The following is a 26,008-nucleotide window of genomic DNA, read 5'->3' on the forward strand; positions in this document are numbered from 1 at the left end:
AGCATGCATGTATTGCAATCGAAAATATCATAGCCTATCTCGAAGAAAGGCTTCTATATTGCGGTAGAAGTATTACATTTATATACATAAAGACTTGACGATCTCCTATATACTATGTATAAAGACACTTTAAATACCAAAAGAAATTTACCTCTTGTTTTAATCCGCGAATTTGATTTTAACATTACCACCTTTTCTATCAATTTTAATTATCCTTTTACCTACTGCAGCATAGATAATTTTTGTACCTAACCCACTTGAATTATCAAAATTTCTTACTTTTGCTACTGAATTCAAATGTTCTTTCAACTCATTCATGTCTACTCCACTCCCACTTTCGTTTGAACTAAGATTTAAAGGTAAAGTTGGTATTGAACGTAATATAGTTAAGATCAAATGTGAAAACATTATAGTCTCTATCGTTATTGGTTTTATACTCTGAGAAGTAGCAGTAGGGTTAGATAAAGATGATATTGATGATGAACTTGGTGAAGGTGGAGGAGGTAATTCAGAATTTGATAATCGTGTCAAGTGGTTTCTGTTATTAAGCACATTACGAAATGATCAGTCAACAAACCCAAACGACTGATCATTGAATCCATTCCAATCTTTGATGGGGTTCTTGACTCACACAGATGAAGTAACATCTTGATTGATCTTCTGACCATCTTTGAATCCTTGATGCATCATATCACCCAATGTGCTCCATATTTTTGCCTATTGTGTTCGGACGAAAAGGTTTGAAATCAGTAAAGCCTTTCACTAAGATGACAGCTTTCGAAATGCACTTCTAACTCACAATACCAGCTTTCACTCCTTCAGCGTGCAGATCTATACCGTCTAATTTACCATTATTCTCGTCTTGCGTTATAGCAGTTGCAGCTTTGGGTGTTTCCTGCGTCACCGTGGTTGCGGATACCTTATGAGGCGATGCAGATACTTCAGGTACAGGAGGAGCTAAAACAGGCGCAGAGGAGATTGAATTTGAAAGAGGTTTCGGTAATCTGATAGTATCATCTTGTTGTTCTGCTAGCGTCAAGTTCGATCCCGAAGTAGGTCCAGGCGTTTGTTGATTCTCTTCAGATATCATGCGATTATATGGAGTTGTAAATGGCCCAGTTGGAGGTGGATGCGTAGATGTGTAATTCGACAAAGTAGCAGCAGGTGTAGTTAGAACAGATTGTCTTAGGGCTGTATTACTTGTTACTCTATTTACAGTACTTGGCCTACCAAATATACTTCTTCTACCTCCTGTGATACCATTATCATCATTACCATCATCATTTTCATTTCTTAATCCACTTGACCCTAAAGGTGCTCTTGGAGTAATCAACTTCAATGGTGAGAATTTATCAATTCTTCTAGGTGTCATACCATTTCCAACTAAACTATTAGTTACATGTGGCATTTCTCTCGCCATTGTAGCTGGAGTTTGTAATGTATTTCTAATAGGTGTTTTAGCTGGAGTTTGAAATACAGTAGATTTAGTAGATATGGGAGGTGAAGAAGGTAATTGTCTTGTAGAAGGCGGTGGAGGTGAGAATGATTCAGAGGTAATAGTAGGTTGATTAGATGATTGGAACGATTTCCTCAATGGGATTAAAGAAGCTTCTAATGCTTTTAATGCTGCTTCTTCAGCCTTTATAGCTTCGTCGGTTGTCAATATAGGCTGTTCCTGCTGCTGTTGATCATTGGTTTGATCCTGAGAAGAGGTTCCAGGTATAGGCGAAGATGATTTAGACTTGAAAGTAGATGGTGAAATTGGTCTACTAGCTTCTTCAATTAACCTTTCTAATTCGATTAACCTCTCTTGAGAAGCATGATGAGTATCAAGTAAATTCGTTATATGCGCTCTGGCTCTTGGCATCGGACGACTAAATGTGAGCATATAAGGTATGGTAAGCACAATACCCTTCTCAAGAACCTCGTCGGATACTTGAAAAAGAACGGCAATCTATAAGTGGTCTGACTTCAACTTACTAATTGTCAACTAATTTCATAGCAGTTTTTAAATAAACTTCGATTTCATCTTTATTTTGATTTTGATTTCTTCTTAAATCTTTCAATGGAGTTATCAGATCGTTTTCTCTCTTTTCAACTCTTTTATTCCCACCACCACCACCACCACCACCACCACCACCACTTATTCCAGAAGAAGGGACATTGGAATTGTTACTAGTACTACTGTTTGTATTAGAGCTTGATTCACCGATAAACTTGAATAATCTAATTTCACTTTCGTTCGAATCTCTAATCAAGTTTAAAACATTTCCATCCTTCTTTTTATAACCGCTGGACGATGAAGAAGAGGAAGAAAATCCACTTCCTAAATAAGCTTGAACAAACGGTCCAGCCGGTTTAGAATTTAATGTTGTCAAATATGCTAATTCTGACGTTCGACTTGACAATGATTCTAAAGTATCTGACAACGATGGCATTTTGACTGAAAGCTGAAACACCGTCCGATGAGTGGCTTTGATTCGAGGGGATAGTGAGGTTGAACCAACGTACTGCTAACGATGAGAATGATGATGACTGCTTAGTATATAGGACAACAAAAGTAAATTGTCTGGCAATAATGTGAGATCTGTTGTTGACAAAGTCGCGTCGCGCCCAAATCAACGAAATCAATGTTGACCTTATATGAGGGGAATGAACAAGACACAGTGCACACTTTTGTATGATCAAATGGGTACGATAGCATAAGATGATATGCATAAAATTTCAGTTGTATATCTACTTCATCTCGACAATCTCCTAATGCATCAACATTGTATCATTCCCTATTGACAAATCAAAGAGATGACTTTATTCATTTTCTTTCAGAAAGTTCAGCTACACCAGGGAGAGTCTAGATGAGATTGACAAGAAAAATAGGCATCAGCAAGTTACTCAATAATAGAAACTTTAATCAAAAAAAGTCTTGTACTACTCACTTTACCCTCAAGTAATTCAAGAGAAGCACCACCGCCAGTTGAAACGTGACTTAATTCACTTTCTTTACCAGCGTTAGCAACTAAAGTAGCGGTATCACCACCACCAACAATAACAGTAGCACCGTTCTTAGCGGCTTTGATAGTAGCGTCAAGTAAAGCGTTTGAACCCTTGGCGAAGTTAGGGAATTCGAATACACCAGCAGGACCGTTCCATAAGATTGTCTTGGCTTCAGCTACAGTTTCAGCGAAGAGTTTTTGAGATTTTGGTCCAGCATCGAGACCCATCCATTCAGCTGGAATACCTGATTCATCGGTAGCTTCACCAACCTGAACAGAGAAGAATGTTAGCACAACACGTCAACACATACATTCTTCGAAACAAATTGTTTTACTCACTTGAGCATCTTTGTCAAATTTATCGGCAGTAACGTAGTCAACAGGGAAGACAAGTTTAACGTTGTTCTTTTTGGCTTTGTCTACCAATGATTGAACTTTTTGAGAACCTTCTTCATCAAAGAGGGATTTACCGATCTAAGATACACGCATTAGCTGTTTATCGCGTCATTGAGCAAAAGCCAGCTTACTTCTACGTTTTCGAGGGCTTTCTTGAAAGTGAAAGACATACCACCACAGATGATGAGGGTGTTGACCTATATGAGGAGCACACGCTCAGCTACGATCCAGACGGACACTCCGATATAAGTTAAACTCACTTGATCAAGCATGTTTTCAATCAATTGAATTTTATCAGCAACTTTAGCACCACCAAGAATAGCTAAGAAAGGTCTTTCAGGGTGCTCAAGTACTTTGGCGAAGTATTCAAGTTCTTTCTTCATGAGGAAACCCGCAGCTCGTTGAGGGAGTTGTACTCCAACCATAGAGGAGTGAGCTCGGTGAGCGGTACCGAAGCTGAACAAAAGGAAAGTCATGATTAGTAAGAGATTACAAGCGGCCAGATATCGCTTCGCAAGTATAGACGATTATAACAATAACTTACGCATCATTGATATATACTGTACCAAGAGCAGTTAAATCTTCTCTGAATTTCTTAACGTTCTCAGGATCGGCTAATTGACAACGAACGAATCAATTATACGAAATCTGTTTTTAGCAGGTTTCGAGCAACTGACCTTTGACTTTTTCGCCATCTTTTTTACCTTTACCTTCCTCTTCGACGTGGAATCTAAGGTTTTCTAATAAGAAAACTTGACCATTTTCACCTTCTAAAACAGCTTTTTTGGTTTCTTCACCGACACAGTTATCTAAGAATTTGACATCTCTAGAAAGAAGCTCAGAGAGTTTGGTGGCTACTGGTTTAAGTGAGAATTTAGAGTTTACTGATCCATCAGGTCTTCCGAGATGAGACATCAAGATAACGGATTTGGCACCTGTAGAGAAAACAGTGGAGTGTCAGTAAATAACTGCTGATGAGCAAAGGGGTCTGGTTATAGATTGATAGCCAAAATTATCAAGATATGACAAGGGAAGCTGAGTGTAGATGTTAAAGTAGGATACATACCTTGGTCAATGGCATATTTGATGGTTGGAAGAGCAGCAACAATACGCTATAAAACCCATTCGCTTCAGCACTAATTCTTACTTTGATAGCTAGCTAATTGGCAGGGTCATCTGACTCACAGCAGGGTTGGTAATGTTTAATTCCTTATCTTGGCTATATTACATGAATGCGTATATATCAGTGGGGAGTGGAATGTTATGCCACTTGTGCTACTCACGGAACGTTGAAGTCGACTCTAATGAGGACTCGTTCACCCTTGAGGGAAACGTCAGTGATAGAAAGTTTAGAGGAAAGAGACATTGTGATTGAATTGCTCTTCTGTGTAAAGAACAATTGTGATTGGTATAGGTATATAGCGGAGATTGCGATGAACAAAGGTAGTAGAAGCCAAGAGAATCGTTGTAAAGGGGATGCCATGAAGAGGTTGGAGAGGTTGAGGAAATATCTAAGTTAGCCTTCAACGTTTGTACTCTCTACAGGTCTTCCAGGTATTTACTCACTATATGCTTGGATATAGATAGCTTTTGTGTGTAATTATAACAGAAGAGAAGAAGAAGAGGTTGTTGTTGATAACGGAACTAGCGTGAGAGGTATGGAATTCTGCTGGATATAGAGAAAGCTTGAGCCGCTTGTGACGTTACTGATGATATATTTATCCCCACGTTTCTGTGTTTCCATTGCCGTCGATTTAATCCCGACCCCGCATAAACTAGTGAAATTCTCGCCAAAACTTAGTTTCCCACGCTAAATACATTCCTCGTTCTTTGGTTTATTTAACTATACCCACCATTTACTATTCATGCAAGTTTATCCAATCAAACCTTACGTTTACAACCCTTTCCGTAAGCATATTCCAAGCAACCACTTGCTGAAACCTCGAATCCCAACCCATTCCTCGTACATTACGCATCATCTTGTATTATATCCCATTTCTCGAATACCTTAAAAACATCAATAACAAGTAAACATCATTCATCATGCCCGTCGCTCCTGTTGTTGGAAAGGTGAGCTTAGTCTTCTCAAACCTTCTGGGAAAATATCAAGCTTACTTGTTGTTTAATTTTCAGCTCCGAAAGAGACTTATGACTGATCTCACTGCCGCGTTCGTCGTCAAATACATATGATCAACTTTCCCTTCCTTAGTATACTGATATCTTGTCTTGGAATATTTAGTCTCGGTCTCGGTACTGCTGGTGGATACATCTTCTGGTACACCGTTCACGTCCCAATGAGTAAGTTTGGATTTCATCATTTTTAATCGGTAATACTGATTTGATGTGGAAATAAACAGTGAAGAAGAGAGATGATTACTATCTCCGCCTCGAACAAGCCAAATCATCATAATCTCAACATATATACCTCACCGAAATGATATAGAATATTTGGATGAATATATAAAGTTAGGATTTGAATGCATAAATTTGGAAACAGCATATCAATATTTGTTTGCAAGGAATTTGCAGGTTGGGGTCAAAGAGGGAACAGTGGTGTCTCATTATATCGCTAGAGGACATCTCGTATCTTCTCGGTAAGCATAAGGTTGTGGTCCACTCTTGCATGAGAATAAGCTATCTAGGCATCCACCATCAACAACACCATCTCCAATACCACTTCACTCAATGTCAAAGTTGTCGGAGCGAGTCGGGTTCAAATCCTACCAACAAAACATACCTTTCATTACGTAATATCTTGAAAAATATTAAAGACATAATCCGCCTCGTGTTTTGCCTGGTCCACTGGTATTTGATTGATTGGATTTGATGGTTGATGGTGAAAATGTCAAAGATAAAGTTAACAAAACACCAAACGCACTGACCGTTTTCTTGGCCTTTTATCACTTGATGCACACAATAAGCAAGTGAAATGTTGATGATGGTTGACTAACCTTATCCCCACTTTCCTAGACTAGTGCTTAGCTTATTGTATTATTTTTACTTAGAATATACTCAAATCAAGTAAGAAGCGAATCAAAACTTGATCTTCCTTTTCCCTCCCTTTTCGTACTACTTTCCCCCACAACACCCAGTGGGATAAAAAAGGTAAAAACGCTGATTTACTTTCTTATTTTTTATCAGTCAACTTTATCACTTTATCTTTTCTCAATTCTTTTCATATTCCTTCAACCTATTTATCTTTTTAGTTTTTCTTCCAATCCTTTTCCTTCTCCTCACTTTCACTCAGATACTCGAAAACTTGAATTTTGGGTCATATTCTCTTTACCGTACCTTCCTCACATATATTGAAATACTTATAGCTGGTGACGCTTGGCTTTCCTCAAGCATTATCTAATATGAGCGATCAATACCAGTACTCTGGCAATCGAGAAAGTGGTAATAATGGGTAAGCCACTTCACTGTCTTGTTTATCGGGGTATCTCATCCGGTTGCTTTCCTTCATATCGTTATAGAGGAATATATAACAAACGAAGACATCATTTTTTACAACCTCTCCTTCTCATCTAGTTTCCTTCCTCACTGCTTCCCTTCCTTTTCCACCCATATCTTTTCCACTCGATTGTGAATTTGCAACAAGAGTTACCATATTCTTCGCATTCTGCCAATCAGCTCTTCCTTCATGAAATTGTTTACACGAATTCTGCTAACGAGGTGGTGCTGTTTGCTTTTTATCTGCTTTTGGTACTCGAATAATACCATATCGTTCTTCCGATATAAACCAAATTATCGATAACTCAAACAGCCAAAACCATCAAGCAATTGATAGGTACTCGCAATTTTCCGAAACAGGTCGTAACGCTCTATCAATTGGAAATGGTATGGCAGGTATTCCGAGTGATGACGTGAGCTATTATAGTCACCTCATGCCGCCATCCTTGAGCTTACTGATTATCGTCTGCACACTGAACAGGATGAAGTAGAAGAGGAGGAAGTATTGAGGGAAATCGCTCGGATGAAAATCCAGAAAAGAAAAGCAGCTCAAAGAGCTGCATTACGACAAAATGAATTGGTAAGTTTACTGTACAATCAGTCTTGTCCCACCTACAGTACACTTCAAAAATTTCGCGAGGTCAGAATTTATTATTGAACTGACATGTGCCCAACTTTTAGGTTTCTCAATCTCCCAGAACACCATTGGCTGCACCACCCAGCAACCTCGAAAATTCTGACGGTCGACGTGGCCAAACGCAAGACTATTACAGTCCTGTAAACTACATCGTTTTCGCTCACGTCTTAAAATAGGTACTCCATGCTGACTATTACCTTTACAGCCTTCGGTCAGAGGTGATCAAGCACCCCCCAGTCGATCGTTACGCGACAGAATCACTTCGAGTATCGGTGATGGTCGTCCTGCACAAGTGAGCTAAGTCTGAACTTTTGCAGCCGTCTTCGCTGACGATGATCGGGTTAGACCGGGCTCGAAGTTGTTCTCAGTCCTGTCAACGCGGAAGCCTCAATACCTGTGAGTGAAGTCTGCCCTTTAACCATCTTTCTCGAAGCTGGAAATTGACATTGACGACCTTACTGTTCTCCACCAGCTTAACGGAAACCATTCCACCGCACCAAAGGACGAACATGTAAGCTCCTATTGTATCTCTCGATATTAGCCTGTCTTTGAGCTGATCAGTCTCTTCAGTACAAATATTACCAAGGTCAGCGACTTTCTAGTACGGTATTCTCGCCAGGTTATGGGTTTAGATCACCTGTGGTAAGTATAGCCTGTCCTACCAAGTATACAGAAGAAGTGGCTGACCGATTCCTGTAAAATAGCTCGGCAACGATCCTCTTCCGTCTCCACAAGAGTTGGTCGGACCGTACGGCACAGTGCACAGGATTTACCCAGCACCCAGTCCGATCTGTGCACCTCTGAATGCTAATACTGGTTGGGCAGATGACGACCAGCCCAGTTCTCGCAATGTAACAAATCGAGACTCTGCCAATGACTCAAGATCATCAATTGCACCATCAGAATCCGCAGCTCCTGGAGATGGCGCTATAGTTCCTTGGACTGGCGGTGTTCAGTAAGTGATAACATTTATGCTGTGTACACGCTGATCATCACTAATCTCGCCTTTGCTGCAGATACGAAAACGCTGACGTAAACGAAACGGACGACGTCGTCAACAATGCTCCTCCCCCTTCCGCTATGGTGCCATGGACAGGCGGTGTAGTGTAAGTTCATAGCATCTTTGTCTCTATCTTTTGATAACTTTCATGCTAATAGCCTGTCGACTTCTGCAGTTATAGTCAAGCCAACTTGAACGAAGAAACCCCTGCTTTGTCCATTGACGAGCTGCTCGCTTGCTTCCCCAACAGGCGAGAGCGAGATAATGGAGCACCTAACTCTGCTCGAAATGGCTATGGTGGTTATGGTGGTGGTGACGGTAGAAGAGAAACCTTTGCTGCTCCAAGACAAGATTCCGGATGGACCCGGCCAGCTCAGTCAGGTGAAAGACAGGGTTGGGCAGATAGAGGTGGAAACAAGAACGATAACAATAATGCAGGTGGTGAAGATGAATGGGGTGCTTCGGATGTCACAGCAGATCACGGAAATAACACCAACGGTGATAGTCGGGGATCTGGTGGTGGTGGTGGTGCAAACAGCAGCTGGAACGATCAAGATGGCGCGGGAGACTATGGTGGACGGGTTACTGGAGAAGGGTGTTACAAATGTGGTAAACCTGGTCATTATGTGAGTTAGATTTCTTACAAGAGTGAGGCTTATATGTCATGATAGTCTCGAGAATGCCCTAACGCCGGCGGTGGTGGCGGCAATGCCTGCTTTAACTGTGGGCAAAGTGGACACATGGTGAGTTCAACCTCTATTGATCAAATGCAAAAGCTGATCACTAACACATGAAATGTAGTCTCGAGAGTGCCCGGAACCCCGAAAGCCTGGAGGTGGTGGTAACTGCTATAACTGCGAGCAACCAGGTCATCAGGTGAGTTGCATTCTACTCTGGTGCTAGAAAGCCAAACTGACATTTTTACTTCTCAAGTCTAAGGACTGTCCGGAGCCAAAGAAATACGGCACATTTAGAGGTGCTTGCCACAACTGTGGGGAGACAGGCCATCGTGTGAGTCATTTGTCCTCGTTTCATTTTTGGGAGAAGTTAGATTGACTCAAAAACATAGTCGTCTGAATGTCGAGGAAATGGCAACTTCAACGGCTTCGATAACAACAACAATGGTGAGGGGACTTGGAGCACTCAGAATGGTAATCAAGGAGAGTCCGGTAGAAATGGTTCTTGGGATAATGATGGAAACAGCCAAGGCAACAACGATAGTAAGTGCAGTATATTGCATTTTGTGACCTCAACAAAAAGAAGACTACTGATAATTCTACATTGAAACAGAGAACGATGACGACTGGGGAAATCGCGCGTCTGCACCAGTACCTGCTCCATCCAGAGCTTCTTCGGCTATTCATCCAAGTAGACTTGCTCAAGTTGACACTAGACCTGCTCATGAAAGACCGGTAGAACAACCAAGGGGCGGATTCGAACCCCCTAATGATGGTCGACCAAGAGACAGTGGATGGGGTGCAAGAGGAGGATCAACGACTCCTGCTCCGCGAAGAGAGCCGACTCCTATGATCGAAGTGAGTGATGAGGAATAAGTCATTCTAGCTATCAGAGCTAACGATAGATTTGCGGGATATAGGACAATAGTGAGACCGGAGGCTGGTAGTAGTTTATACTGTCCGTATCTACTTGAGTCTCAGTCTATCCAGCCGTCAAATTTCGTTTTATCCTTCAAATAACCCACTTGAAATCGAGAATTATCAGCCAAACGTTACTATTTCTTCTTTTCCCATCAATATTCCGTTCATTATCATGATAAAAGCTAAAAGTTTTACATCCGGAGTTTGTTTATAGATAGATGAAGTTTCAATTTTATAGATTTTTGGTAGAGAGACCATTGAAAATTTCGATTAAATACATTGAATGAAAAGTATGCGCTCAGTCTGATTCATGTGATCCGAGAACCGTATCAATATTTGCGTTGAGCTGCACTATTCTCAGATAGCGGACGGAATGAAAATCGATTTATTATTAACGATGAAATTCACACTATTCATACAATTGGATACACAGGAATGGCTCTCTAATAACTAATCAGTCAATAATGATCTCTCAGATCAAGAATTTCCTTTTCTCCATTCAGCCGTCAATCTGCCTAAGGCAGCTACGATACCTAGTGAACCACCTATCAAGGGGGACGTCCAAAGACCACCTGGAGTGGACCAATGTATAGTGAGAGGAGCGTATCCACTGGAACGAATAAAAGTGGAATATCAGCGTCAATCTCACTTAGAAAGATTTAGATTAAAGAGAAGGGTAGAAATATTTGGATGATAAAGATCACCAAAGACCTAGACAGGAAAGTGAAGGATGTGTGACGATACTTATGAGGATAGAGCGTATTATTTACCTATTTATAACAGCCGTATTCAACCAATCATTCCAATCTTTCTTTAATGCATCTATCTCAACCTTTTTATCTATGTTCATTATTGACACCGACTGAACTTTTTCATTATTCGAATTAGGTGATGAAGGTGAAGGAGGTAATTCGTATCCTTCTGATTCCTCTTTTGATATATCTGATTTACTGGAATATTTTAAAAGTTTCGTACGTCGTTGTAGTGATTGATACGATTGTGAGAGTTTATAAATTTCTAATACTACGTATAATCTAAATATAGTGAAAAATAGAAATATCCTTAATCAGTAACTTTCTCCCTTTTTTATTGAATTATTTTGATATACAGTTTAAAAATTAAAGACTGAATATGTGATTCCAATCACTTACGCCCAAAATCTTACACTCCATAATTCAGCTAAACCCCTTCTTCTCTCAGATAAAGGTACTACTTTTTTAGTTGTAAGCCAACTTAAATGTTCTAAAGGATAATATAATAATAATGAAATTGCTTGTAATGTGGGTATAGTTTTTGATGATTCTTTAATTCTTGTTATAAAGTTACTATTTAATGATATTATTGAATATAATAATTTATTTATTGATTCAAGTGGTTTTGGATGTAAAGCTAAAAGCCATGAGATTATAGGTAACATACCTATTTTCACCCGAAGAAAGAGTCAGTATTTCCTTTTACTTTTAAAAATGAACTGAAATGATCATACTGATTATTTTGGTGATACATATGTAGCCAAAAAAAATACGAGCGGATTGACTTACCAAATAACCTAAATATCACTCTAGCTTCACCAATACTTTTACCCATTTGACCCCAACCTTGAGATAATTCTAATAAACCAAAATTACTTTGTTTATTTTTGAATAAACGATGATATCCATATTTTGTTTTTAATTGATTTATCTTTAATAATAAAGCTATAACTAATGGTGTAGAATATTGAATTATCATTAATGATGCATCTAATCCTGAATATGTTGATGTTAATTTAGTCAATTTGTTGATCAGTTGGGTTGTTGTTAAGCTACTTCGCCGCGCAGATGGGCTTGCTGATGACGATTCGGCAGGAAGGACTGATTTGGACGACATCTTGGATTGATCTTATAGAGGTGATGGATAGGTTTGATATATAATTGTAATCTGATGATGAAAAATCCCTTTAGTGACTGTTGATGAGATTCTGAACTTCACGTCCAAGCATCTATCTTCTACAAATTGAAATTTGTGGTTTTCTACCTATATGATTTGGTTGTCAGACTATTGGACAAGAAGGTCTACTGATTGATAATGAATGATAATGAATTGACCTAGGTTGTTACCGGCTTATCTGGATATGTCATAGCGCTGTTAGCTGTTACGGGGTAGCTGTTGACTTAACCGTCGTCTAAGAGTATGAGTATCATCAACTTTATCGTCTGATCTCTCCCGGATAATCAGGACCTTGTTCAAGCCGAAAAGGGCAAAAAGGTGGTTTCCACGCGACGAGAGTGTCCTTCAAGGAGATACACCCGGATGTCCGACGGAATTAATCGATATTCCAACCCGAAATAACCAAAAACAAAAAGTTGGCCACTCACAATGAAGAGATTACACTTGAAGGGGATGATGATGATGATGATGACAAAGAAACAGAGAATCAACATATTGTCGTTCAAGGTATATAATAGTGTGTCCCCATATCTTTTTATTTTGCACTTGATACTTACATAGATACACAAGTTCCGGCAAATCACCAGTAATCAAAATTTTATGGTAAAAACATTTAAATAATACACCATCAATATGTCACGATCAGCTACAACATCACTCACTCGATCACTTGTAGCTTCAACATCAAGAACTATACTTCAATCACCAATTGTCAAACGATCGTTCATAAGTACATCAACACGTACAATCGCTACTACTTCTTCGAATGCTTTCGCTGGTATCAGATCAAGTAGAGGCAGTAATATAAGGAGGAAGAATGTAGAATTCAGTGGAATCAGACAACAGCGTGAGTAATATTTGATATCTTTTTTCAATCTGAAAACGTATGGTGTATAAAATCTTACACTTGTGATTATGATAAACAACAGGTCGAACCATGTTCATTCAAACGGAAACGACACCTAATGAAGCATCATTAAAATTTATACCTGGAGTTAAAGTTACCCAAGGTAGTACACATGAATTTTTAGATTTAAAATCAGCTTTATCATCACCTTTAGCTACAAGATTATTAATGATTGAAGGTATAAATGAAATTTTTTTTGGACCAGATTTCGTTACATGTTCAAAAGATGAATCATATAATTGGTCAATATTAAAACCTGAAATTTTTGCTATATTAATGGAACATTTTTCATCTGGTGCATCTTTATTTAAAGAAGGATCTGAGGATTTACAACAAGCTGAAGATACAAGAATTCTAGATACAGATTCTGAAATTGTAGGAATGATTAAAGAATTATTAGAAACTAGAGTTAGACCTGCAATTCAAGAAGATGGTGGTGATATTGAATATAAAGGTTTTAATGAAGAAACTGGTATTGTAAATCTAAAATTAAAAGGTTCATGTAGAGGTTGTTCATCTTCTTCAGTAACATTAAAAAATGGTATAGAAAGAATGTTAATGCATTATGTACCTGAAGTACAAAGTGTTGAACAGGTGAGTTTCCAAAAAAAAAAAAACAAAAAAAAACGATTCCTCTTTTTTTTTCGCTAATGGTATTACCATTATATCTTTCTCCGATGATATTAACGTTCTAATTAATCCTTACTTTCACCAGGTTCTCGATGAAGAAGAGCTTATAGCTTTAGAAGAATTTTCAAAATTAGAAGCTAGATTAGAAAAACAACAAAAACAACGTGAAGGTAATCCTGATAAACCTGAGTGAGTAATTTTTTATCTAGCTCGTACATATATATATATATAAACACCCCTTCATAGTCAAGCTGACTTTTGGTTATTCAATTTGGTAGCATGGGTCAATATCTTTCTCATTAAACGATTAAACGATGAATACACAATCTCTTCCATGTCATTCTTACTAGATGTTTCAACAACCAGTGTTTGTTCTCGCTCATAGACACAGTGTATTTGTATGCATTATGATATTCCATTTCCGTCCGCATAACTCACCTTGAAATCACCATAATCGTCTTTCGTACCACGCCGCTCAACTTGTTACATCTTTCCCTCCGGTCATTCTTTCCAACTTACAACTCATGTTTAATGAGGAGCGATACATTCAAGGAGCAAGTACAGCTCATAGCTCTTGTGGCTGCTTTCGTAGCTGTGTTTATCAATAATATCATTATTGCTCATACTATATATCGTTGCATTGTGATATCAACAATGTTAGCGGTAATTGCCGCATTCGAGGTCGGCTCTCGCTTTAGCTTTGCCCGAAAGTTGGAAGATTAGATCAACAGGCTACTATATCTACCTGTCTGTACTTCTGCTCTCATTCCATCTCCCTAATCTAACCAATGCCTTATGCTCTCTTTCGTAACGTTCACACTGCAGAGTTACAGTAGAAAAACCTAGTCATACTGACACTGCAGAACACGCCTCAATATGTCTGAAGCGGGACCATCCATCCCACCTCCAAATCCAGCTTCGACATTGATGCCCTCATCAACTACGTCCAACATTACAAGCCCAAATTCAATACCAGCTTCAACGACAACCTTAATCGAGTCAATACAGTCACTCTTATCTTCTCATTCTAGTCGAAATCTATCATTAACGCATTTACACCCTTATTCACCTTCTTCTAGTGTTACTATTGCATCAAATTATAATTCTACTTTAAAAGGAAAAGGTAAAAGTAATGAAAATCACATCGTTTCAGATTTAAATAGAATCAAACAGTTGAGAGACAATATAGGTAGATTGAAGAATGTCTTGAATAGTGGATCATCGAATAATGAAGAGGAAGGTAAACTGATTAGAGGTTTGAAAGAAGTGTAAGCAGGAATTTTATCTAATCAGTATATCATATCCATCTTAATGTTAATATGCATAATTTAAAATGATTATCTTAAATCATTAGATCAAATCATCAAATATCATTATTATCACAATCCCAATCAATCAACAGACCTATCAATCCATGTTTTTCTATGGATAATTCATCATTTCCATCAAAGCTATTATTACTCACACCTGTCAAATTATTAGAAAATATATCACAAGAATTAGGATTACAATGTTTTATTGAAGATTCACAATTTGGTTTATTAAAATCCAGTTTAGCAATTGCAGGTAAAAATTTCGTTATTGATGTTGATTTAGAAATCGATACTTTATTAGAAGGTGAAGGTGAAGGTGAAGATGATGTAGATATGAATCATAATAACCATATTATCCCCAATCAAGGTAGTAATAGTAGTAGTTTCAACATCATAGACGAAAATACAAGAGGTAAAACGAAATTAACTAAAATTACAATAAATCACGTTAAATCAAATGGTGAAACTGCAAAATCAATATACATCGAAAATGTCCTCAAACAGTTGATAGAATCTTACTTGGATATTTACAACGATAATGTAAACAATCAAGATAAGATATGGGAAAAACAAAAAAGATTGGATCAACTTATATTAGGTTTAGGTGAATTAAAAGTCCTGGATGATTATTCAACTTCCAATTCTGGAGATTCAACAGTACATACCAAAGATGGTTTTGAGGAAATCGAGCTCTTGTCCAAGGAACTAGAGAAATTGTTAGAAGCTTCTAGGTGAGTTGTGCATTGTTTTCATCACCAATCCGTACTTTTGCAAAGTAATGAAAATTATCAAATTCTGACTGGATTACATCTCCCACCTACTATAGTCAATGTAAGATTTACTTTACGAAGAGCAAAAGTATCTTTCCCACATTTCATCTTCTTCCTCTTTCATCCACTACTTCTTCCTACCCCCCTCCGATCAATCCATACAACCCAGTAATCAAAATTCGACCTGCTACTCTAGGCGAAAGTATTCCTTCACCCTTCAATCACCTACAGGGGACTATTGATGGTGATGTCAATATGGAAGATACCAAGGTAACTCCTACCTTGAACTGGCTAGACAATTGGATTATTGAAGTGGAACCAGATTTACAGGATGGTATAGACGGATTGACAGTTAGACGTAATTGGTTAAATCCTCAGAAAGTAGAAAGTGACAATCAGAATGGCATAAAGGTCGAGAATCTGTTGGTAAGTATATGTCGTTCATCTATCTTTTATTTTACCCGTTTACAAAATACTTCGAAAGGGAAACCTCATGTCTAACATTGCGATTCTATGTAGTATCGACCACTTCCACCACCACCCATACCATCAACCTCACAGCAAGCTCAGCTATTCCCTTATACATCCACATTTTCACATTCCATCGCCTTCTCCTCTTCTGCCTCATCCGACAAATCTATTGGACAAAGATGGAGTATGGTACAGCCTGGACCAAACGCTTTCGTCATTAGAAGAATAGGTATTCCTCGAAACACAGAAGATTTAAGTAGACTACTTGATTTACTGAGAGATCAAATCATATTAAATAAATTGTTCAAATCAATATTCGTTCATTTAAATATGTTACCTGATTTACCACTTGGCATTGATGCGGAAGAGGATGACGAGGAAGAAGATGGAGATATAGATGATCTGTTATCAGGTGAGTTGAGAAAGGGAGAGGAAATCTTTTCCTTATTTCCAATGAGATTCGAAATCTTGATAAGTTGGCAAAGATACTAAATTATACAACCATACGTAGGAGATCAAAAATCTATTCCTATAAATCTCCAATTGACACAATATTCAATCAACATAAATTTCCCTCTGATCAGAAAAGAGAATGGAAATTTAGATGATGTTAGACTGGTCATCAAATCCACAAGAAACGAAAATGATGGTTATGTAGGTATACAGATACAAATCAATGAAGAGGAATTTGAAGATTTTACATCTGAAATCAAGGATAAGATGAATCTAGTAGATATTGTGGATACGGTTACAACGACGATAAGGTAGATTAGTAAGTATATTATTTTCCATCATGCATTTAGGCAATGCTGCGAAAATGCCACAAACACAATCCGAAAATTCTTTTTTTTGGAGGCAATATTCGATGTCCTCGATCCGATCGATAGTGGTTGAATATACAGTAGACTACCCTCGATCAAACGGCCAAAGCGGGATATATTGTTATGGATCCTAGATCGATTCTTTTACACACACACACACACACAGATTCAAGTTGATCATTCCTCGTGTCAAAGATAATTCAGGGTTGAAAAGAGATGGTTCTCATGTTCATCCAAACAACCATCAAATCTCAATCAATCAATCAATCAATCAATCAATTTAGATTTTTTAAGGCTATATATACCTTTTAACGTTATAAAGCTTATTAACGCTTGGACCCCTTTTTGGCAATTTGGGGATTTTGATCAGACCAATGCAGTGCACCAATAAAATAGATAGAATCGAAAACATTTCAGATGTCCAGTCCCATAGCAGTCCGTAAACATGATAACAAAGATTGGAACGATATTAAGACTAACACACTGAAAAACACTCACGCAAAATGGGCGTAAAAAGAGGTCCTCCTTAAAGATAACATATTGTCATGATATGTTACGATACTTCACCTTTGATCTTGATAGCGAAATCGTTTTGGCTTCAGAGATACCATCAACAAAATCCAATCAATCAATTTTGACTTCAGGTTGAAATCGTTACTGTTACTCTGTTCCGATTAATCATATATTTCGTGACGTCCTTTGAAGGTATTTGATTTTTCTTCAACTCACATCAACCAAAAGGTTTTTTTAAAAAAAAGTTTGCAGGAGAAAAAGGAGAGAGAACAGGAACAGTAGATGAAGAGAGCTACAATCGATCTGTTAAATATACTGTACAGTCAAGGTCAAAGACGTCAGAATCTGATGATATTAATGGAGTATCAACATTCCCCCCTTCTATGTCTTCTCTTCTTCTCTTCTTTTTTCTTTAACCTCAACCTGTACTAATCCTACCTTTTCACTCCATCCCCCTTCTCCCTATACCTTATTCTATACTCTTCTTAAGTCATTATCCGTATCCCTCTTTAAAAATGAGATTCTTCGCTGTTCTCTCCTTATTGGTAGTTGCCAAAGTAGCTCAAGCTTGGCCTTATTGTGGTACAATTACTGATACAGTCACCAAAACTCAGTGGGTATTTATTTTACTTCTATTATACATTTCATCCTCAATATCGTTCATTCACTATCAAATTTTCCTTTCATCGTATACAATAAATGTCATTCTTCATTCTCCTTCAATGCTGTATAGCTGTCTGCTTACTGACCACTACCTCACTGTCTCTAATAACGTAGATATTCTACAAGTTACGCTCCAACTGTAACTTCAACTCATACTAGAAAATTACCAGTTTGTTTCGAAACTGAAACTACCACTAAAACCAAGAGTAAGTTTAGCTTATTGAATAGCGTTACTCTTTTACCGTTAATAATAATCTCAAAGCTAATGGAAAAGCTATGTAATTTCAGCTAAACACGTTGATAGTACCACTTACTTTGTGAGTTGATCTTTTAACCTTGAATTCATTCAGGTCGATGATCATTTTCATTGTAACTCGTTTTTAACCGCCACTAATCTATCATTTTTTATTTCTCATACTCTGTAGACAACTACCAAATACAAAACCCATACCAGTACTCATACCGCACCACCAGTACATACAACTGTAATTTCTACCAAGGTTGTACCAACTTGTACTGATGGAGGATATGGTGGTGGGGGTGGTGGTTATGGTGGATATAAAAGATCTTTCATTGAGGTCGATGAAAGAGAATTACAAGATTTAACTAATGCACAAAGATTACAACGTGGATTACCTTTATCTAAACCATTAAGTTTCCTCAAGAAAAGATCACCTCAAGATAATACTGGTGCTATTGCTGGAGTTGGAATAAACTTGGCTACTGAGATTGATGTAGAATCTCAAAATAAAAAGAAACCTCAACCTTCTTGTTATCCTACACATATTACAACTAAAACAACAATCACAAAGACTAAAACTAATACTCCAACTGAATGGGAAACTGTTTCCAAATGTCAATATACTAAAACTCGTGATGATGTTGGTAAGTTGGCTGTTAATCTCAATTACACGAGATAAGATAAGCTAATAATATATCACTTGGTACTTTCCTTAGTCACCACCAAAACTACAATTACAGATCTCCATTCTGCTACTGTAACTAGACGTGGTGAACCAGTAATTATTACTACCAACTTTACCCCTACTAAGAGTGAGTATCATCGATCGATACAGCATTCCAAGTATATCCATATACTAATATGGGACAATCTACTTTAATATAGCTCACACCTCCACTGTCACTTCAAAGACAATCACTGCAGAATGTTACGCTACTCATTATTGATCTTTTGAACCGCATTCTCGAAATAATATTTTGGGTAATCTCTGAATTGGTCATTGAGAGTTTCACTTTCCTTTGAATATTAGCTTTTCGCTCTTTCTAGTTATAATCTTAAGTCGTTGAATATTCGTTGTACATATATAAAAAAAAATCACATTCTTTTGGTAATTCAGTTAAAAATTTAGGAAATAGAACTTATTTTCATTAGACAAAAAAGCTAAGGGGATTCCATAATATCTTGATTTATCATATATAAGTTGGGAATGGACAATGAATGCATATACATATAAAACATACCTCAAGTTTGCTTGCCCCATTACGACTCGCTATACGAGTACTGTAAGTACCAAGCATGCCATCATGTATTTGCTGATTACATCTATGATATGCAATTTTCATCCCGTTTATATATGTATCTCAAATCAATAAAGAAGGTTCTATAAAGAAATTATACAAAAAATACTGTAATATAAATCCTGTAGCGAAAATGAACCGATGCTTCCCTCTGACAAAAAGGACAACATTGATCGTTATGAATCTTTGGATGAACTATTGAACTGCCGTATAATGCTAGTTGAGATACTCGAAAAGATATAAAAAATGCTAAATATAGTTGAACTGGATCATATTATTTGTATTCGTACAAGGTCATCTATCGCTAACATGTTTCTCACTTAATCTCATACCATACCCTTTACTAACGAGATCAAACCTCGAAATTCCCGTTTTTTCTTTCCCCATCGATATTCATACATGACTATTATTGTTCACTTTCAATAGCTTCAATAATTTCATCTTTTGGAACATGGATTTCTTTACCATCGACAGTCTTACTTAATAAACCATCTTTTGTTATGGTAGTATCTTTTGATACACCAGGACCTAAAGGTGATTCTTTTGTGGCTGCTGATATAACACTTGGATCAGGTGGTGAAAAAGCTTCACCGAATTTATTTTTTGACGATGGTGATGTCGGTGATAAAGATGAGTATGATCCTGATGATGATTGTGAAGAAGTTGATCCTTTTCTCCCACTTCCAGTGCTAGTTCCAGGTATATTTATAGGTTGTATCGTCGAAGGTGCTATGATTGGACTTGTACTTATATCAGAAGAAGATAAATTTAAACCTTCTTGACGTGCTGGTGAGACCGGTTGAGGTGTCGTTATAGCTACATTAGGAACTTCTTCTTCTACTTTGACAGGTTGCGTGATTGATGTTGAAGAAGTACCACTATTTTCAAATTCAGATGATTGAGGTATAGTAGGTGATATAGTTGGAGGTAAATCCAAACCATCATCTTCTTCTTCTTGATCACCTTCCTGACTAAATTTCCAGCTACTTGTTTTGCCTGAAGTTAGAGACATTCTCCTACTTCCACCTAAACCATCACCTGTTTCATCATCGTCATCTTCTTCTTCATCTTCATCTTCTAAATTAGGTACAACTATAGCTGTAACACCATTTTCATCTGTTTCGCCATTGTCTTCATTGTGACCAGATCCATCCCTAAATGCTCTATCAAATTGTTCTGCCCAATCTGCAGGTGTCAAAGGAGTTTCATTGACCTGATTTGTGTTGTTTGCGGGTGGTTCACTCCTTACTACAGAAGGTACGAAATTGTCGTCACCGAATGGATCTTCAGCGTTTGAGTTTGGTGATGCGAATGATGGTGATCCAGAAGCGAAATTACCCCATCCATCGTCCTGAATCACATAAAATACATGCATCAGCTGATTATCGCGAAACGATATGGTTAGGAGATACCTACATCATCAAATCCTTCATTACCACTTGATCTGCTTGGACCAGCAGTCTCCCATGCCTACAAGATGAAATTAGCTAATTGTTGCAATAATGTCACTAAAATGATGAATGATACTCACTCCGAAATCATCATCATCCCCACCTGCATTATTTCCCCAGCCAGAATTTGAAGAGGGCTGTAACCAATCTGCGTCATCGTCATCGTCCGATGAATCAACAGGTCGTCTACCTAGACCAACTCCAGAATTTCTCCAGAACTAAGCAAATCCACACACTGTCAATATGATGCGATTTATCATCACGTTCTTTACATGTTGAAAATACTCACCCTATCCATACCTTCTTCATCACCATTATCATCATCACCGAAATCATCAAAATCATTATCACCCCCACCTCTATTTATGAAACCATCTTGAGCATTTGTGGTTCTAGTTAAAGGTTCACCAAATTTAACCATTTGTTCATTTCTCGATGATGACGATCCATTATTGTTATAATCATCATCATCATCGTCATCTGAACTTGATTCTCCATCATCTCTATTACCGTTGTTATTGTTATTACTACTGCCGTTGAAATTTGATAAACCAGAAGATGATATACCTTCGCCTTCGGATGTAGATGAACCGTTTTGATTATTTGACATTGGTTTACCGCCTGCTAAAGGTTTTGTATCTTTTGCTTTTGCTTCATTTAACGAAGTTTCAACAAATGATTCCCACTCATTGTGATTGAACGCATCTTTGATTTTTGAGTATAATTCAGGTGGACATCGGTTGAAAAATTTAACTAATTCTTCTGAAATTAATATTATATGTCCCATATAAGCTAATCTTGGAGATTTAGGTTGAGCACTAATGACAAGTTGGTTTGTCAGTACAATTCAGCGACGCAGATAATTAGAATTTATGACCATACTCCCCTTACTCAATCACAATGATGTATTATTTGATAGAAATAGGAAAAGAAAGAAACAAAGTAACTCACATCATTCTATCATTCAACCTTTGAGCATCTAAAACTCTTTCAACCAATTTAGCTTTAACAATTAATTCAATAACTAATTGACTATTTAATCCACCGGGATTTAATCTACCATTCAAAATTTGTTGAAGTAAATCATATACGACATGATGCATAAAATCGTTATTTGGATATTCGAAGAATAGTTCAACAACAGTTGGTATAACTGAATTTTGAATATATTGTTTTTTCAATTTATCTCCTGGTGCATAATTCGTGGGTGTATTGATTTCTGTGTTAACCGCCGGTGTTTCAGTGGTAGACGCTGAAAGTCCCGTAGTAGCAGCTTCTCCAGAGTTATCTTCCTTATCTCCCATCGAAGACGTTATAGAAGGTGCAGCAGTCGAATTCGCTATAGCTATATTAGATACTGCACCTGAATCTGAAATCGTCAATAATGAACTGGGTTTAGATTCTATTCCCATTACATCTCTCAATCTTTCTCCATCGGCTTGAGATGGTGGAGGAGGTACAATGGAAGGCTCTACTGGAGTTGATGGAATTGTTTCAGTAGCTGTGGTTTGAGTGGAAGTAGATTGAGGTTGATTGCTGGTATTATCTGAAGACGAGGAAGGTTTTGGTAGATCCAAGATTTTTGATGCTGAAGGTGAATTTGAAGGTGTAATATCATTAACATCATCCACATCAATATTTTCTAATATTTCCGCATCAGTTTCATCATCATCATCATCGGTCAAAGAAGTATCGGTTGAAGCCGATGAAGAAACAGGTAATTCTCTTGCCTTTGTGATTTGATTTAGTTCATTTTCTTCGCGATTGTTGTCATCACCATTTTGGTTATTTGGATTTCCATTTTCATCTAAATCTTCCTCCTCACCTGCTTGATCACCTTCAATAGCTTCACCTAAAGCCTCTAAACCTTCTAATCCACCTGATAATATACCTTCTTCAGTATATATTGGTCCAGTACCAGGTATACGATTCAGTATTGACATATTTGAACTATGTAATAATTCCGCATAAAGTTCTAGTATTCTAAATCTTTCAATCGTGAATGGTTTGGATTGTGCACTTGACGCGGATCGATTCTGGAACCAAAAAGGCAGCGTTAGTGACAGAATAAAGGAAACCGTCGGGAGTTGATGGCAATCAGTCAACTTACCTGAGATCTAGGATGTTTGACGAAATGATGTAATCTATCGAATCTTTCACTTATGATATCCAATAAATGACCTAAATGAACTATACCCATCTTTGAACTTAGATCAGAAAGAGTTTCTTCCATATTTCTTCTATCTTTTTCTTCCTTTTCCTGTTCAGTTTCCATCTCCATATCTTCTTTCTTTTCCTGTTCAAACTCAATTGAAGATTTGTTAAATCCATTTGTTGTCATCGGAGATTGGTTTTTCATGTTCATTAAGCGTTGTCTCAAAGTATGGAATAAATGTGGTTCAGAAAAATCCGAGTTATTTCTCCTTATGATTTCAACTAATATTGAACATATATGAGTTAATGATGAAGTTGCTGATGCGATTGAAGGTAATGGATGGGCTGTAAATGGATCTAACGGTGAATGTGTATGTTCTTTTGATTCTTCTTCATTCCCGTCATCTTCGTCTGATGGTTTGACAGTCTCTTCATCACTTAGTTCAATATCATCTAAAATGAAACCGATCATCAATTTTACATTTGATTCTGATATTAGTTCTCGAATTAACCTATTATCTCTTGAACCGTTATTTGTATTTTGTCCACCGATCTGTCCATTATTTCCTTGTTGTTGATCCATAGCATTACCTCCATGTGGATTGAAAGGTGTAGGCGCACATAACGTTATGATAGATTTTAGTATTTCAGCAATAACTGAATGTACAGTTGGTGAATATTGTGGTGATAAAAACTCAAGTAATCTCGGTATTAATCCTTCATTAGCTAACCAATCTATTACACCCGTTACACCACCTTCTTCTGAAGATACTATTCTAATCAGTATATCTTGCACCGCAGGACTTGATATACGAGCTACTAGACGTTCCACCACATTCGGTATCGACTGTATGAAGCGTATCATCTGGGGTAAAAATGCAAGTTGTCTCACATCAGTTTCCACACAATCATCCAATTTTTTGTGTTTGAAAGATCATTACGATTTTTGACTCACTTCGGGTGTACGTTTAGTCATCAAAGCACCATTAACTCTCATCCACATACCTCTGATCATTTCTCTTTTCTTTTCTCTTTCCTCATCCTTTTCATCCCAAAATTCATTTCTTGCTCTTTCTCTCTCACCAGCTTGTTGACGTGATATTATTAATGAAGATGCTAAACTTGGATCACCATTTATTGTCCTTGAGCTTAAAGGTGGTAAAACTGCATCCCAAAATGGTCCTAAAAGGTATTCTGAATTATGTATTATAGTTTCTGAAACTGACCATAATTCTGCACAACATAGTATTTCTGTGGCTAAGTTTGGATACCTATAATATTGTTAAGAATCAATATCAGTGAAATGGTCTCGATCACCCAGTTGAACGCCTGGACGCAGGATCTCTCATATTATCCCTTTTACATCTATTCAACCCAGCTATAGTAGTCTCATTCCATCGCCATACTTATACATCCTACACCTCTTGTATTTCGTGCGTTCTTGCGTTTCGAATTCACGCTTGGACTAGCCAACTCACCTCGAACGATTTACATCCTCTTCAGCTTCGGATTTTCTTCTTTCACCATTTGCGCCTCCTCCTAGGATACCTATATCCGAATTATCAAATTCATCTTTGCCTTCTTGATCATCTACAGCTGTATCTGTATCGGTATCTGAATCTTTATCTTGATCTTCAGTAGTCTTTTCTTTCGTCTGATCCCCTGCGTCGTTATCTAGATCAATATTGACTAAATCTGAATTTGTTGTTTCTGGATGCGGACTATTCGGACCACTTGAAATAGGAGAATGCTGAAAAGTTGGATGATAATCATTTGAATTTATAGCTAAATCTAAAGATTTCTTATCTGACTCTTCAGCTTGTTGATTTAGTTCATCTAATCCAGCTACAACCCAAGTTAACAATGATTTTATTGAATCTTCTCTTGATAGATAGGATACAAGTCTAAAGGAATGATTACAATATAATCAGTATATACTCTTCTCTGATCTACCACTGCTAGTATCGTAGTTTACTCCGAGATAGAGGTATAGTTCAAACATATGTAGAGATATGAACTCGAACTCACTTATTGTTTTGTGATTTACATTCGTTCAAGATATCCTGTTCATCCAATATCTCTTCTAAAGAAGGTGGTATATCACGAGTCAACAATGCATCTAACGTCGAATTAGATGCAAAACTGAATCTCCACAACATTTTGTTCTTCCTCTGAAGGGTGTCTTCGAAATCGCGAAGAAACTATATCTAGATGCCAATTGAAGATTTCCTTGAAAAAAAAAACCGTCGTATCCAAATGAGAACGATATTTCTATATTCAATCCCGCAAGGTATTTTGTTTATACTGTTCTGAATCAAAGTCACTGTTCAAAAATGATACCTATAGCTTCATGTATATGTTGAACGTCGAATATGCCTAGTATCAAGTTGATATGCCGGTAACGGACCGAAAAAAAGTTTGCTCGCGTGCTTGGTTGATCACCAAGAATAAAAATTGGAGAAAGGAGAGGCGATGGTTTTGTGGATCGCTTCAAAGTACAATAACGCTGAACATGTGGATGTTGGATTATCGACAATGCTTTACCCTCTGTTTACTGTAGGGCGGCACTGTAAAGTGTGTTTATTGATATGATCAAGATACCAAGATAACGTGAAAGATAAGTGAGGCTCTTGACGTTGTTAAAAGTGAGTTGAAAGAAGTTGAGATTAATCTTTGTGATAATGTCATTGACAACCCTCGGCCGCATTTTAATTTCCGGGTTTGATGTGGCAACACGTGGTAAATATCAACGCCAATCATTCCGTAAATACCG

At 37.5% G+C, this 26,008-nt stretch overlaps 8 protein-coding genes across 8 annotated transcripts; 4 read left to right on the plus strand and 4 right to left on the minus strand.

The window, feature by feature from the left end:
• Positions 1-159: 159 nt before the first annotated feature.
• Positions 160-2,438, minus strand: L201_005423 (uncharacterized protein; the record flags this gene model as incomplete). The annotated part of the gene is made up of 4 exons (XM_066221153.1): positions 160-538; positions 632-717; positions 800-1,874; positions 1,981-2,438. 4 exons carry the CDS (start codon positions 2,436-2,438, stop codon positions 160-162), a joined length of 1,998 nt encoding a protein of 665 aa, XP_066077250.1.
• A 374-nt stretch (positions 2,439-2,812) lies between these two features.
• Positions 2,813-4,755, minus strand: L201_005424 (phosphoglycerate kinase; the record flags this gene model as incomplete). The annotated part of the gene is made up of 10 exons (XM_066221154.1): positions 2,813-2,851; positions 2,937-3,263; positions 3,333-3,467; positions 3,521-3,586; positions 3,650-3,845; positions 3,934-4,003; positions 4,067-4,324; positions 4,456-4,501; positions 4,575-4,608; positions 4,673-4,755. 10 exons carry the CDS (start codon positions 4,753-4,755, stop codon positions 2,813-2,815), a joined length of 1,254 nt encoding a protein of 417 aa, XP_066077251.1.
• Positions 4,756-7,228: 2,473 nt separating this feature from the next.
• L201_005425 (uncharacterized protein) lies at positions 7,229-10,100 on the plus strand (the record flags this gene model as incomplete). The annotated part of the gene is made up of 16 exons (XM_066221155.1): positions 7,229-7,252; positions 7,321-7,419; positions 7,521-7,616; positions 7,682-7,768; positions 7,822-7,872; positions 7,949-7,987; positions 8,047-8,118; positions 8,181-8,431; positions 8,493-8,582; positions 8,652-9,102; positions 9,148-9,219; positions 9,278-9,352; positions 9,410-9,487; positions 9,546-9,696; positions 9,767-10,011; positions 10,074-10,100. 16 exons carry the CDS (start codon positions 7,229-7,231, stop codon positions 10,098-10,100), a joined length of 1,908 nt encoding a protein of 635 aa, XP_066077252.1.
• A 451-nt stretch (positions 10,101-10,551) lies between these two features.
• Positions 10,552-11,943, minus strand: L201_005426 (uncharacterized protein; the record flags this gene model as incomplete). Its single annotated transcript, XM_066221156.1, has 4 exons — positions 10,552-10,684; positions 10,845-11,108; positions 11,226-11,493; positions 11,616-11,943. 4 exons carry the CDS (start codon positions 11,941-11,943, stop codon positions 10,552-10,554), a joined length of 993 nt encoding a protein of 330 aa, XP_066077253.1.
• A 693-nt stretch (positions 11,944-12,636) lies between these two features.
• Positions 12,637-13,733, plus strand: L201_005427 (uncharacterized protein; the record flags this gene model as incomplete). Its single annotated transcript, XM_066221157.1, has 3 exons — positions 12,637-12,850; positions 12,933-13,504; positions 13,626-13,733. 3 exons carry the CDS (start codon positions 12,637-12,639, stop codon positions 13,731-13,733), a joined length of 894 nt encoding a protein of 297 aa, XP_066077254.1.
• A 683-nt stretch (positions 13,734-14,416) lies between these two features.
• Positions 14,417-16,862, plus strand: L201_005428 (uncharacterized protein; the record flags this gene model as incomplete). Its single annotated transcript, XM_066221158.1, has 5 exons — positions 14,417-14,808; positions 14,895-15,584; positions 15,680-16,049; positions 16,143-16,506; positions 16,606-16,862. The coding sequence occupies 5 exons, from the start codon at positions 14,417-14,419 to the stop codon at positions 16,860-16,862; spliced, it is 2,073 nt and encodes a 690-aa protein (XP_066077255.1).
• A 1,081-nt stretch (positions 16,863-17,943) lies between these two features.
• L201_005429 (uncharacterized protein) lies at positions 17,944-19,279 on the plus strand (the record flags this gene model as incomplete). The annotated part of the gene is made up of 6 exons (XM_066221159.1): positions 17,944-18,041; positions 18,206-18,297; positions 18,380-18,408; positions 18,517-18,976; positions 19,049-19,144; positions 19,218-19,279. 6 exons carry the CDS (start codon positions 17,944-17,946, stop codon positions 19,277-19,279), a joined length of 837 nt encoding a protein of 278 aa, XP_066077256.1.
• A 757-nt stretch (positions 19,280-20,036) lies between these two features.
• Positions 20,037-25,394, minus strand: L201_005430 (uncharacterized protein; the record flags this gene model as incomplete). The annotated part of the gene is made up of 9 exons (XM_066221160.1): positions 20,037-20,981; positions 21,047-21,100; positions 21,162-21,299; positions 21,371-21,899; positions 22,033-23,117; positions 23,192-24,100; positions 24,191-24,506; positions 24,714-25,139; positions 25,264-25,394. 9 exons carry the CDS (start codon positions 25,392-25,394, stop codon positions 20,037-20,039), a joined length of 4,533 nt encoding a protein of 1,510 aa, XP_066077257.1.
• Between the last annotated feature and the right edge of the window lie 614 nt (positions 25,395-26,008).

This window comes from Kwoniella dendrophila, chromosome 7 (genome assembly GCF_036810415.1).
Source record: "Kwoniella dendrophila CBS 6074 chromosome 7, complete sequence".
NCBI classification, from domain to species: domain Eukaryota; kingdom Fungi; phylum Basidiomycota; class Tremellomycetes; order Tremellales; family Cryptococcaceae; genus Kwoniella; species Kwoniella dendrophila.